At 35.7% G+C, this 14,931-nt stretch overlaps 2 protein-coding genes across 4 annotated transcripts in view; both read right to left on the bottom strand.

The window, feature by feature from the left end:
* Positions 1-14,931, bottom strand: part of LOC6563984 (protein AF-10) — a 29,881-nt gene that overhangs the window by 12,279 nt on the left and 2,671 nt on the right. The gene's annotated exons all lie outside the window — the stretch shown is intronic.
* LOC6563985 (muscle LIM protein Mlp84B) lies at positions 7,886-12,933 on the bottom strand. 2 transcript variants are annotated; one of them, XM_032737134.2, is made up of 2 exons: positions 12,778-12,933; positions 7,886-10,162 (listed from the first exon to the last, which is right to left on the bottom strand). In XM_032737134.2, the coding sequence occupies exon 2, from the start codon at positions 10,019-10,021 to the stop codon at positions 8,543-8,545; it is 1,479 nt and encodes a 492-aa protein (XP_032593025.1). In that variant the 5' UTR covers positions 10,022-10,162; positions 12,778-12,933; the 3' UTR covers positions 7,886-8,542. The 2 variants fall into 2 exon arrangements, with proteins under 2 accessions (XP_032593025.1, XP_001989813.1); XM_001989777.3 differs by lacking the exon at positions 12,778-12,933 and adding an exon at positions 11,796-11,870.

Below are 14,931 nucleotides of genomic sequence, written 5' to 3'. Positions count from 1 at the left end.
TAACACAATAACAATTACAAATGCCTCGCTTGGCTTGCAACAATGCACAACACAACGAATGAATACAGATGCACTTCTTATGCATATACATAAAAAACGACACAAATTAAAACGACGAAAACGGAACAAGACGGGCGGCCGCGACAGCGTTGTGGGTTGCTGGCCGTGCGGAGTTGTACTAAACTCTGCTCTCCGTCGACGGTTTTTTGTTGCTGCAATAGCACACGAAAACATGACCCAGCGGGAAAATTCATGTGAATTTTTCCCTGCCTGGTATGTCCCGATTTCACACATTTGGTTTTCTCCACAAATATAAGCATGTGAAGGCACATGCATTAAGTTATTATTCGTATAAGCATTTTTGCTATATTTTTACGAATAAGTATCAGTTGTTTTCTTATATTAATAAAATGAAGACAATCCATATTGTTTTCTTGGGAAATGCGAAGCATTCGTGTTAAAAACACTTTTTTCAATATAAATATAATAAAATAAAAAATCTACGACAAATAAGCTGTAATATCCCAATCAAAGTGAAAAACATATAAAATATATATAGTAATTCTTGTATGCATAAGAGAAAAATTTTGCACTTGATGGCGTAATTTCCATCTGGGATGCGAGCATTAAGAGCGAGAGAGAGAGAGGAAAGCCGTTCGCATTGTTGTTGTTGTTATCTGCAGCCGGTTTTCAGTGAGGGATTATTGACGTATGTATGTATGTATATATTGCATGATATGTCTGCACGTAGACCAGACACGCACCAACACCAATACAAGCGACAACGACGTGTACAAAAACAAAATGAAGCGCATAAGAACTCGAACACGGCGACAGCATAAAAATAAACACACACACACATGTATGGAAGTAAGCAAAAGTTAACTGGAAAAACGTCACCCAGTAAGCAAAATTAAGAACGCAACGATAAGTAAGCGAAGAATATATTATTAATAGTAATATTTTTGCATATGAGTAATTATTAATATTTCTCCATACAACTTTATATGATTACTCATTCTTATTCTTATTTTAATATTCAATTATGATCCTGCCTTATTACAGATATATTGTTTGTATACAAGTGATTTACATTAACAAATGTTTGCAAACATGTTGAAATTGGTAAAAATTTTGACTGGGCAGCTGGGTCACACAACAGAACGCATAAAAGTGAATCTTTAACAGGCGCTCAACACACAGTACACATACATATGCAAAGAGCTACACAAATGAAAGATCTAATAGAAACAACAAATGTCGTAATGCCGTTGATGTTGTAATAAATAAAGCAACAACATCCACAGTGACGACGACAATGTTATCAATTCAGACACACAGCCAACGTCAAATAACCAGGAAGCAAAAATGACGAAAAGCTTAGCACAACAAAATGCGAAAAGGCGAAGATAGCGAATTAGAGAAAAGCACTGGGAATCCAATTGCTTTGGTTAATTGTGCTTAATATTTAGAAATGTTTTAACTGATGAACTGTTCCCAGCCATTCACATCTCTTGTGAACAGTTTGACCTGCTGCGCGTGAGCGCAAAAAATAGATGAGAGAGAGAGGCAGCTTGAGAGCGAGAGAACCCATTGCAACATACTAACCAAACAGCAATTGCTCAACCTACCTATCTCTCTCTTTCTCTCTCTCACTCTCGCATTTGCGGTTGTATGTGCTTTATGCAATGCTGTTAACGGGGGCGGGTGATGCACGCAGGTTAATTCTGCTGCTGCTGATGTTATTGTTGTTGCTGTTACTGTTGTTGTTGCTGCTGTGGCCTGAGCCGAGACAGCGTCGTCGGACGATGGAAGAAAACAAAAACAGGAAAATGAAAAATAATTGAATTGTAAGACGACGATGTTAACAGTAGTATGATGAGGTGAGGTGAGGTGGGGCGAAGAGGAGACGCATAACAGACAGACGTTTGCAATTGCCAATAAATACTGCAAACACGAAGAAGAAGATTATTTGCAGCTGGAGTTGGAAGAAGAGCAAAGAGCTAAGAGCGAGAAGAGCTAGCATAATTTGTGATGCAAATAAATGAAAATAATACAAAGACCGAAAAAATCATGGGGTAGAAAAAATAACGTTAAGTGGCATTTACATACCTTGGCGACGGACGGCAAGAGGAGTGGGTGGGAGGAGAGGACGAGAGAGGAACTGGAGAGAGAGTTGAGGTGAGCGTGCCTGTTTTATAAAACAAACAACGAATCAAACGACGACTGGAAATGGGAACGGCACAAACATTGCCGTTGCATAGCCGCCAATGGTTCGCTTCGTTGGGTTCCTTTGCCATACTCAACTCCCCCCCATCACTCAACCTCTCCACAACTTTTAATCAAATCAAAAAAGGTGGCAAACAGCGCTATAATGGCGCCATATAACGTTGGAAAAATAATTTAATATGCAACTGTTGTCGTCGTTCGTTGTTGATGTTGTTGTTCTTGTAGTTGTTGTAGTTGCTTTGACAACAAAGAAATTACATTGTGTCTTATGCTTAATTAACAGACTCTAACCATGTAAAATATGCATTAATATACATACATGTATATGTTCGTCTATGTGAGTATGAATGTGTGTACTAAGTCCCTTGTCACTTTACAGACAGGTGCTTAATACTGGTCACATTAAAGTTTACAGAGTGGTCTGGTCATGTTATGTTGGTTGCGGTCATTCAACCTCTAAAAAGACAACATCAAGGAGCAAACACAGTGCATAAAATGCGTGCAAATATTTGCTGAGGCCACGTTTCAAAACCACCACTGAATAAACTCATCATTTCAAATGCCTTATTGATAAACAAAAATGCATAAAAGGGTGCTTATGGTTAAGCAAACACATTTTAAAGATCAAGTTTGTATTAAAAAAAAATAAATGTCAACAGCCAAATACATATTTGCAGAGCACACACAAAATAGTGGGTGGGAAAGAGGCCATAAGATTAACAGCTACAGCTATGGCATTAACAGTCACAAACCAATTTAATGAACAGCTCAGTTTGGCTGTTATTGCTAACAGTTTATTATCTACATACTGTTAATCTGTCACTTAACATCTGTTTTACGATCGCTGTTCTTTATAACAACAGTTTCCGTGCTTTCGGGCTAAAAACAATCAACTCCAAAAAAGTGTAAAAGCAAACGAACAATGTTAAACGTTATAAAAGCACAAACACATATAAATAGGCAGCGGGACAATAAAATGTAAACGGGACACGTGTCGCGCCTATGAATATGGCAAATGCAGCAAGACGAGGACAACAGTGCCACCCAAAAAAGGTGTTGATTTTGTTGCCGGGTGACCTGGCTGAAGGTCTGCCCGTAACTAGGCCTCGTCCGTCGCCGTTGTGTGCACAAAAATTAATTGCTTCGGGAAAATTGTTTGACAAAATGTTTTATTTTTATGACTACTTAGAAGGAATCAGTTAAGCCACCAATGTCAAACAGTTTTTACGAGAAGCAGTCATAAAGTGCCGCAGGCCAAGCTGACACTGCACAAAAAAATAAATGTATTTGCTTTTCTTTCATATATGATATATGCACATATGCCTGATTATTATTATTATATTAGGGTGGAGCGAAAAACATTTAATTGTTAATTTTTTTTCCTGTTTTATCAATTATTGATAATTATTATTATCAATTATTGATACACAATCTTAAATGTATGTTTCCGATTTCTAAGACAATTGTTTTTCAAAATTACAAATAAGTTTAGTTTTACTAATTAAATATATATATGTATGTATGTATGTGACCGATTTATAATTGTTATATAAAAGTCGAGTCCTACATTAGATGAACTTATAACTAAGATCAGCATTTTATAAATCTGATTGTTGTTCAAAAAATTGAGCTTATTCTCAAAAAAGTGTTTTTTTCTGCCTTTTCTTATCTGTTTTTTTTCAATAACCATTTATTCCTTAACATCATAATGATCTTTTTTTAATTTTTAAATTAAAACTTATTGCAAATAAAATTGTTATTAGGAATTTGGATTTTTTGCATATGTATTTTTGAGTTTTTCTTTCGATAAAGGACATTATAAGGGATGGGGAAAAACATTATTTTTATTTTTTCACTTTTCACTCCCTTTAAATACACATACAGAAGAGTACGTGTGCCATAGTTCAATATCATTTTTGACATGCACCCATAATTGAATACAGTCACGGGTGACATATTTATGAATTGTCACCCACCACCGCCGTGGAAGGACATTGCCAACAGCAGGACAATAAATAACACTGCATGAGGTCCTTCTTCTACTACTGTTTTGTTAGTGTTATTTAAAAAAAAGGAGAAGAAAAGGAACTCTCCCCTGCAGATGTTGATTGTTGTAATGTGGTTACATTTTAAACAGAAATTGCATTTTAGATTTTACAATTGGTGATTTGCAGCCAGAAACGAATTACCGGTGTGACCAACACACAAAATAGAAAAAACAGCCCCCAAATAGGTATTTTCCCCTCCATTGGAAAGTTTCGTTAATGTGAAATCAATAATTCGGCCATTAAATGCATTGCAGTCACGTAAATGTAATTTTGATACGCGCAGAAGATTGAGGATTGATTGTACATCACGCAAATAATAAACGAAAATTTATCAATGCTACGAAAGCCGGGCGAACATTTCCTGTCCATCAACAAGGCACCCACGCACATCCATCCGTTTTATATCCAAATCATAATCAAGATCGCCCTCATATACAAACAGTCACATATTTCAATAACGCAGAAATCCGGTTCGGGATATTAAAAATTAATTAATGTCAAAATAAAATAATGATATACATATGTATTTATATAAATATATAAGAATTTATGCACTATATTTAGAGCTCATCGGCATAGTCATCCAAAGTGGCAGTGTCTTGTTTATCAATTGAAAAAAATGTTGAGAGCTCTTTCTCGCATGTGTCATATGTGCAAAAATTTCAAAAACGAATGACTCAAAAATAGACGCTGACTAGGAAGGTCTAAAAATATGGCATAGCTACGTATCGGCGAACTGTGAGGTGAGCTGTGTGTGAATAGAATCATAGCATGAAAAACACACCTGGCTGCAAACGACCTCAGACAATTAATTTCAGCTATTTTTGCTATTGAACAACATTAAAGAAAATAATATATATGTACTTAAATACATACATATATTTATATATACATGGCATCGACTCGCTTGGCAACATCAACTATTTTTTTTTTTTGTAATCAACGTCATTGCGGAAAATAAGAAAAATATGTTATTATAAATGCTGATGCTTGACTGACTGACTGCCAGATATCCTGCGCAGTTTCCTAATCAAAATCTCATACATTTTCCACTTGAGTGTCAAAGTAATAAATATAATATTCATAGTATAAGCTTTCTGGTCAATTGCTTCACTAAATTCTCCCATTTAAAACGGTTAAAATGGATATTTGTAATTGTGCTCAAATATACAACAGGTAGAAAAAAGCATGTCCGGCCACAAGAGATATATATGGTCTTGATCAGCACCAAAAGTCGAGTCTGATTTCATAGATTATGATAGGAAGAGATTTTAAATTTGGATATTAAGATCAAGTTTATCTGAATTTATTGCCTTCGTTTCGCAAATATCGATATAAATCGATTTCTGATAGCAATAGAAGACACAATTGAAAAGAGATAGGCTTCATATTTATATAATATACTTATTAATACAAAATCAAACAAACAAATGTACAATACACTTCTAGTTTCTAACGATGGGGCTTCCTTGATTATATTTTTGAGTGCAAAGTCATTTAAGAGAAGATTTGGCATTACAACTAGAAAGTGTGTTTAACGGAATAACATCTTTAACAGTCTTAGGTAGGAAAAGATGTAGTACTCTGGGAAACATGTTTTAAATTCGGAGGACATAGAAACCCTCAAACCGACAACGATTCTCTCATTCTCGTCCAGGAATTACAGTGAAAAGAAGATCTATAGGCGCAGAAGAGGAAACAATAGATTTAATAGATAGTAATAATAATGATAGCTGGGTTCAAGGTATCTCCTAGTCAATCTCGCTCGACTAAGTATTCCAATTGATTAAACTAGCCACAAAATAAACCATCATTTGTAGATTATACTTTATTATTGTACACATCAATCGGACTTCATGAAGTGTTTTTAAGAATATTAGTCTTCGGTTGCTTTATCTGTTTTAATATGAATTTAAATAAAGATATTTTGGGCAAGACATTAAACAAGAAAGAACAGTTGTCTAAAATAAATAAGATAAATATGAAAGCAGATTTATAAGAATTTTAAAATTAAAAATTATATTTTCAAACCTTTCTTTTCAATTTTCTATGATCAATCAACTTTATTACAAAATCATTTAAGAAACTCAAAATTAGTTTTACTATTATTTTTTGACTTAAATCAAATTTAGACTTTATCAAATGACTTTGAATTAAAATATTGATTTAAGGAAAAAAAAAAACAGTTATTCATTTAAGTTCAATCTTAATCTGATATTTAATTAAAATGAATATTATAACGAAAATTACTTTGTGATGCAGAAGGAATGACTTGAACAGATTTGATAAGGAAAACACATTTTTTTCTCAAATGTGGTGTTTAAAAAATACGAATCTTTTTCAAAAAAATGATATGCAATGCATGTGTATCAAAGTGCAACTGGAAACTAAAACAGCTAATCAAATTTTAAGTGTCATTAGGGTATATGAGATGGATGCCAAATTGTAAACTTAGAATTGCAAGAAATGTGAATATTTTTAAAGAAAATTGTTGTATGATGACGCTGACATAAAGTCAAATGTCGCGTTGTCGATTAATTGCAAGTGTTTTGACAGCTTGAGGAACACAAGAAGATGACACATGACATGAATTCCATTTCCAATACTATGAGTAACTAAGTGCCCCAAAGAGAAATAGTTTTAGGAGAGGCAGAGAGAGAGAGAGAGAGAGAGAGAGAGAGAGAGAGAGAGAGAGAGAGAGAGAGAGAGAGAGAGAGAGAGAGAGAGAGAGGATAATCAAGCACGTGGCATATATATTTATACTTACTATATGCGATAAACAAATAAATATCCAATTTACAAATTTCTCTTGAGTGAAAATTAGGCGGAGCTTTTCGCTCTTTTGTATGCAGCATATTAGCATCATATTTATATTTAGAAAATCGTTTCAGATACGGTTATGGAACACACACATTACGAATGCTTTTTTGCTGAGAACTAACTATATATATAGATATATTTATATACATATATATATATATATATATAAACATTTATACATATATATATATATATAAATTTGTGTGTGCGTGTGTAGACACACTTAAGTTTAGCAGGCATGTTGAGCAATTATTTTGTTTTTCGAAGTCGGTCGATCGGTCGGACGCTATATATAGACCATATGCGGTGGCTCAATCCCAAAAGCAAAAAACGTGAAACGCTTTGCACCCAAAACACCCACTGAAAATTCAAATATATACACATTTGTAATACAGGTATGCGCCCATAAAAAAGAGTCTAATTGAAAATTGAAAACGAATTCCAAAATAATTTCTTTTTGTTGTTTGGTTTTCATGGAACCCACTGGGGCATATATATTATTGGATGTTATATATGTGTTTATGTGTGTGTGTGTTTTTTGTTTTGGTGTGTGTGTGTGTGTTTGTAAATAGAGCGAATCCATTGCTCATGAATTAGAAAAAAAGAATAATTGAAATATATATATAAGTAGAGATATGAAATATCATCAAGATTTCGCAAGTAGTACTTAAAACATACAATTCTAAATAAGCTAAATATACATATACATCATATATCATCATCATTATCATAATCATAATCATCATCTTTCATCAATTTATAATAATCATAATCATAGGAGCAATAGCTCTAGAATATTCTCTGTATTTTGTTTTTATATATTGGAGCATATTACATATAATTTCGCATCGAAATAGATAAATGACTGCAGCTGTCTTCTTCACCTCTTCACTTCGTCTCTTTCGCTCTCGTGAGATTTGTAGTCTGCGTTACAGTGCAGTCCAAGTGAATAGATGCAACTGTTTTGCGCTGTGTTAGCCTGCATACTCTGCTATATGTTACAATAATAATTATTATTTATTTTGCCTGTGCCATTGTCGATACTTGAATTCGTTAATTCGATTTTTATTTTCGTACTATAAGTTCTGAAGTTCAACTTATACATTTCTTTTTTTTGTTGGTTTTTTTCAAAATTTTCTTTTATTTTTTTGTTGTTTTTTTCTCATTACTTTTTGTGTTTTTTTTTTTTTTGTTTTGTAATTTGTTCATAAAGCTTATTTCTCACATAACCTATGGACAAAAAACGTTAGCAGTTTCGGCAAGTCGTTAATCAAAAAATCGTTGGAAAACCGAAGACTAAAGTTAGCTAGTTTTGTTCTTGGATAGTTAATTAGTTGGGGTTTTGAAACAGCTATAAAAGTTAAAACAAATAAATCGGAACGATTGCTGCTTGGTTTAAGTTTAAGTTAAAAGTTCAGTTTCAGTTGCAGTTGCAGCTGCAATTTTTAGAACGTTGTCAAAGCGCCCGCACCCAGACCATAGCCAACGCCTTTGGGTCCAAAGTTGCGGCTGTAGCAGGAGCGGCAATAGATGTCGCCATCGGGTCCATCGTTGAGGTTCGTTGAGTCCAGAGACTTGCGGCAGTCAGAGCAGTAGAAGCAACGCTTGTGCCAGATGCGACTCTTGCTGATCATCTGTTCGGCAGCGAAGACGGCGAAACCGCAACGCGGACAGCCGCCCGAGCTGCGTTGACCGGTCAACGGACGACCATCGGGAAACTGGATGGTTGACTCACCAGTGGTGGACACCAAGGTGGGGGCATGGCCATAGCCAAAGCCCTTGGGGCCGAAGTGTTTGCCATAGCAGGCCTTACAATAGATGTCGCCATCGGGACCATCGCAGGCTAGCACCGAGTCCAACGGACGATGGCAATCGGTGCAATTGTAGCACTTCCTGTGCCACATCTTACCCTTGGACAGCTGCTGTTCGGCAGCAAAGACGGCGCCACCGCAACGTGGACAACCCTCACCCTCGGGCGCCTTAATCGACGTGGTGTCCGGATTGATGAAGGGACGACTGGAGCTAATTTGATCCTCGGTCAGACCATCGGTCTGCAGGAAACCGGAACCGCAGGCAAAGCCATAGCCATGGGGTCCCCACTTCTTGCCGTAGCAGGTGCGGCAGTAGACATCGCCATCGGGTCCATCGCTGGCATTGATCGAGTCCAGCGTCTTGTGGCAATCCTTGCAATTGTAGCACTTCTTGTGCCACTCGCGACCCTTCGACAGCTTCTGCTCGGCGGCAAACACAGCACCACCGCAACGTGGACAACCCTCACCGGGGCGGGCACGAATCCTGTCCACCTCGATGGCGGCACGCATTTGCGGTGCACCCTCATCGTTGGCATAACAATCGGATTGCAGGGCACCACCGCCCTGACCATAGCCATAGCCCTTGGGCCCGAACTGCTTGGCATAGCAGCCCTTGCAGTAGATGTTCTTATCGGGCGCCTCACAGCACAGAATCGAGTCGAGGCCCTTCTTGCAGGTGCCGCACTTGAAGCATTCCTTGTGCCAGCTGCGGCCACGTGCCAGCATCTGTTCTGCCGCATACACATAACCGCCGCAACGCGGACAACCCTCGCCTTCCGGCGCACGGGCAATCGCACGTGGTTCGAGACGGGCGCCATTCCTCACGGGCAGCTCATTGCCGTTTTGGAAGTGGACACCGTTGTCCGAGGAGAGGGTGCCAGCGCCGGAACCAAAACCGTAGCCCTTGGGTCCATATTTACGGCCGTGGCACAGCTTGCAGAAGATTTCGCGATCGTGCTCGGCACAATTGGTCGAATCCAATGATTTGTTGCACACGGAACACTTGAAGCAGTTCTTGTGGTAAACATAACCGCCAGCTAGACGCTCCTCGGCGGCATAGACGCTCTTGCCACACACTGGGCATTTGGGAGACTCAATCGGTTGCAGTGGCATTTTTTTTAATTGTATTTCTTTTTTTATTGTTAACTTTGACTATTTGTTGTACTTGTTGTTGTTGCTGTTGTTGTTGTTTCCTTTTGATCTCTCTCTAACAATTAACAGTATCTGTATCTAAGTATATATTATGCTTATTATCTGAAAGTGCAAACAGAGACCAGAATATATAACACAATTGTGGCAGATAGCGTTCAGCATCGTTTCGGGTTTCGTTGCAGCAACTGGGAAACTGAAGCAAAGCTCTTTTAATGATGATGATGATCGTGTTGTTCTCGCTGAAGATGATGATGATGATGAAGTTGTTAAGCGATGAATGAGATGAAAACGTATCGGATCTAAAGTCGCTTGTTGCATGTAGGTACATGTGTATTTGATGTAATCGTGTCTCCCTAATCACAATTTAGTCCATGCACCAAGTTGCACATATTTCAAATAATTTCCAATTTAAAAATGACTTCTTTAAGTTGTGGTTTTCTATATGTCTTAGTACACGTTTTAAAAATGTTTCTGTCTCTATCTAAATGTCCGCCATCTGAATTTATTTGCTTATTGGAAATATTGTAATTGGCTTAGCTTAAAAATATGAATTTTGATTTTATTTTCTCTGTACATGTTCTAAAATATTAAAAACAATATAGTTGTAGCTATCTGAATAGTCACAGTGTGAATGCTTAAAACAATTTAGTATATGTGTCAAAAGTATTGAACTCTTATTCAAAATACTTTAATACCCCTTAAGTTGACATATAATTTTTTTTACTTTCTCTGTACATGTTCTAAAAGATCAGACAACGTTTTAGTACATGTATGCAAATAATTCAGGTAGTTTTTAATTTATATTCAAAATATTGATGCATTTAAGTTTTTGAAAGTTTTAGTTCTAATTGTATAGAATGGAGATGTTTTAGTATATGTTCTAAACAATCTATCTAAACAATATATTTGTAATCAGTCCTAAACATATTTCTATATATATATATGTATGCAAAGAATTGTGTTAGATCTGAATACATGTTTCAAAAATTAACACATTTTAAAATGCTATCGATTTTCATGAGGTTTGTGTAGAAACTCACTATATGTACATCTTGGCAAATGTACTCAAATATTTCCAATAATAGATATTAATGTGTGTCTGTAAGTCGAAACTACTTTTGAGTTTTGGCTTTAATTAAAGCACGTCAGATTTTGGAAAATGTCATCTGTCATAACCATCATCAGTGGAAGCGCGCAAAGCTAATGATTTTTTCAAGAAAATTACCCAATCACACACAGACACGCACACATGCATACTAAATTTATGATGAGCAAAAGGAAAACTTTGGCAAACGAAATTCTTGTTGAAACAAGTTGTGAGCAATAAATGTGTATCTATCTATGAGCAAACAAATTTGTATAAAAATAACACAGGTGAATACGAAAAACAAAATGAAATTTATGATCGCTGCTGATGTTGAAGAGGATCATGACGATGATGATGATGATGATGATGACAAACCCATTTTTCAGATAGTTTTCGTCTGCTTGAGTCACTCTTTGTCACTGTCTCCCACTGTCCACTTGTCAGTATATTTATCGAGGTATGCATTCTTGTTAACTTGGCTAATGGGTTGACTAGTTTGGTTTGGGTTAGTGCATGTGCCATATCAGTTAATAGCCACCACGTTTATCAGTAATATATATATATATCTGTAATTTTCTTGATATATATATTTATGTATATGTGTGTATATTTAGATGTGTATGGAATGATATGAGGAACAGCACCTACATCGGACACAAAACACCACACACACCACACCGAAAAAGCAAGAACTGAGAACTGAACTGGAAGATTGCTCAACGCAAACTAATCTATAGAATTGTGAGTGCACACGGCACACGGCGCTGAGATTGCCTCAGTTTCGGTTTTTATAATATTTTTTTTTCGGTTTGTGAGTTGATTTGAGAAACTTTAGATGCGGAACAATTTTCATTTAATATCTCGCACAGAGAGTGTGCGATGCGATGGAAATATGTGTGTGCGTATCTCTCCCTGTGTGTGTGTGTGTGTTGGTGTGTATCTCAAGGCAGCGGCGCCTGTGGTTTTTCAACTTGTACACAAACACACGCACATGTTTGAAAAACTTTTCTTCATTTCTCTCTCGTTTTTCTTTCTTTTTTTATTGTGCGGTAACAGGGCAAAAATGTTGTGTGCGAAAAAATTATTTTTATTTTCGGCGCGATTTGAGAAATTGCATTCTCATGATTAGCTAACTGACTAAACACTAAACAGTCTGCGAATGCAACACATTGTTTACAATAAATGTTAGCCAGGCTCTTCAACCATAAAGGTCATTTGGATTGATTTTGCACATGGTTAAGGTTCGAATTCGTCATTTTGCTGGAAACATTTGAAAACTTTTCGGTTAGCTTTTTTGATATTTTCACACATACACTTGGCCAAAAAGCTTTTTTCACGAAAAAACAGATCTATAAATACGAGTTCAAATGGAGACTGCTACATTTACATTCCTTCCTCTTTTTTTGTGGTTTTTTTGGTTTGTGTCAAAATGTGTGCCAAATTTGTACGTCGCTTCTATAATTAAACTTCATCATATGCAATTCGCTTGAATTTCTTTTTGCGTGTGGCAGCTTTAACCGATATATGCAGACAACAGACCGAGTATGTTAGTATATATGTATTTGATATATATATATATATTTATATATATTATGACGTATGTGTGTGAGATTATCTCGAGTATATTTACTTTTCTCGTTCGTAATAATAAAAAATTCGCAAAAGTTCGCTAGAGTTTTCTTTCTTAGTTTGTTTCTTAATTGTACTAGAGCCTTTTGGCTTCGGTTAGCAACGATTTTCGACTGAGCGCGCTAGAAAATTGTCAACTTTTTGATGGTTGGCTCTGGCTCTGAGTATCTTTTGTCTGCACACGGCACAAAACCAACGATAGCGACAATGATTGCCGAGCAGCTCGTAGCTCGCACAAATCGCACAGCTCGGAGCCAAACGATTTGGGATGACTACATTGCCAAGAAACATACGCAAAACATCCGAACGAACAGCAAACAAGCTAACAACAACAACAATACTAATATTAATATATATATATACACGCCCAACAAATCAAATGAGGATGTTTTTAATGCGATCATTGCCGTTAATCGCTGTACGAAATCACATTAAACGAATATAGAAATATTTTTTATTGCTTCATTTTCCAGCAGTTTTCTTTTTAAGTTTAATGACAACGCAAGATATCGACAAAGTAGCACAGCAATTATTCGTAGAATACCCTGTAAAGTAATCTCTCAGTGCTGCCATCAATCTCAAGGCATCAAATCAATCAATCATTCAATATTCGCATAAGTGACGATTGAGTGGCTTTTTTAATGTATATTTTGGGAGAGTTTATAACAATTTTCTTGGTTATGTGTTCAAATTTGCGAAAACGGAAATACTTTACAAATCGAAATGTAAGTAAATAGGAATTTTTATCTAAAATATCAACAAGACATCTATTCTGTATTGTTTTTAGAATTATTGAATAGTGCCAAGTGGCCTATATTTATATAGATTTTAAATAAATATAACAATATTTCTCTTAATTATGTAATAATTATATTTTCATTTGGATTATATTATTTTATTTTTGTATGATTTTAATTCAAAACACACGGGCACAGGACATTTTCTCTTCGAGCATCATTTTGATTCTTAGTTCTAATTTTGTGGTTATGTTTACCAGATTTACATTTAATTAATTTATTGGCTGCAACGTTTTTGGTCTTCAATTTTAATTAATGGGACATGGGCACGTCAATGTACATCAATCAAATCGAGAAATGCTTCTCTATATGCATTTTAAGTACTGATTGGAACAAAACACAAAAGGCAAAAATAATATTCACGAACTGAAGCATTTCAAAAACAAATTCAAGATGACTGACTGGAAGATATCCTGTACTCAATGACATATTCAAATGTGCGTACACAGATAACGCATAAATATAAATTAAACAACAATGGAAAATATTTGGTCTTTATGTGTAGATCTCATAATAAAGTATATCAAGATTTTTAAATGGTATTTTCTTATTTAACCATATTTTAAAATAATTAATTGTTAAATAGAATGATGATATTTGTATAATTTTATAAGTTGTTTCAGATTTTTATTGCTAACAGTTGCTCAAATAATCACAGCTGTTAAATATTGTATAAGAGTGTTAAATGTATGTTAAGTGTAGGAAAAAGCAGTCAAGGGTTAAACTTGTCAACGATAGGCAAGTAAAGCTTTTGCCTGCACACGACGGAACAGGATCAAAAGCTTTGGCACATCACTTAACAGTGAGAGGCAGAAACTAAACCAAATAAATTAAGTGTTAAAATGCTTAAAGTACTAGCATAAATATACTGATCTTGATTAAATTTATGCCCTTCTGTTTAACAGCATCAAAATATGGAAGATCAATAAGTTTTTATTGTTCGATAATTCATTGGCATATTCTTAAGCTTAACGTAATTAACCAAAAGCTTTTCAACTACAAAGGGTATTTATTGAAAAATACGAAATGCTCGCCGCAAGTTTCTTTCACGCCTCCGTTAATACATATTGCACACATCTATACGTTGATATATATATATATATTTTTTTTTTTATATATAGAGAAAGAAGTGCACCTTGCTTTTGACGTTCTATATAGATGTGTGTTTATATGTATTTATGTGTATATAAATTGAGAAAGGTGGTGTATGCATTAATAATTGCATTTCTACTTATAAATATGATACGAAAGTTGGCAAAGCGCCTGCGCCATCGGCTGCGAAATGCGTGCGACTGAAATGGCGATACTGTCGAACACTGTGTCGACTAATCTCCTTGTCCTTTCCAATCGAGAGTGGA

This window comes from Drosophila grimshawi, unplaced genomic scaffold, assembly GCF_018153295.1.
Source record: "Drosophila grimshawi isolate 15287-2541.00 unplaced genomic scaffold, ASM1815329v1 contig_311, whole genome shotgun sequence".
Taxonomy (NCBI): Eukaryota; Metazoa; Arthropoda; class Insecta; order Diptera; family Drosophilidae; genus Drosophila; species Drosophila grimshawi.
Note: the sequence above shows the minus strand (reverse complement) of the source record. Positions and strands in the feature narration are given on the sequence as shown.

Excerpts from the sequence above, each read along its gene's own strand:
- LOC6563985 (XM_032737134.2), bottom strand. The coding sequence starts at position 10,021 with ATGCCACTGCAACCGATTGAGTCTCCCAAATGCCCAGTGTGTGGCAAG.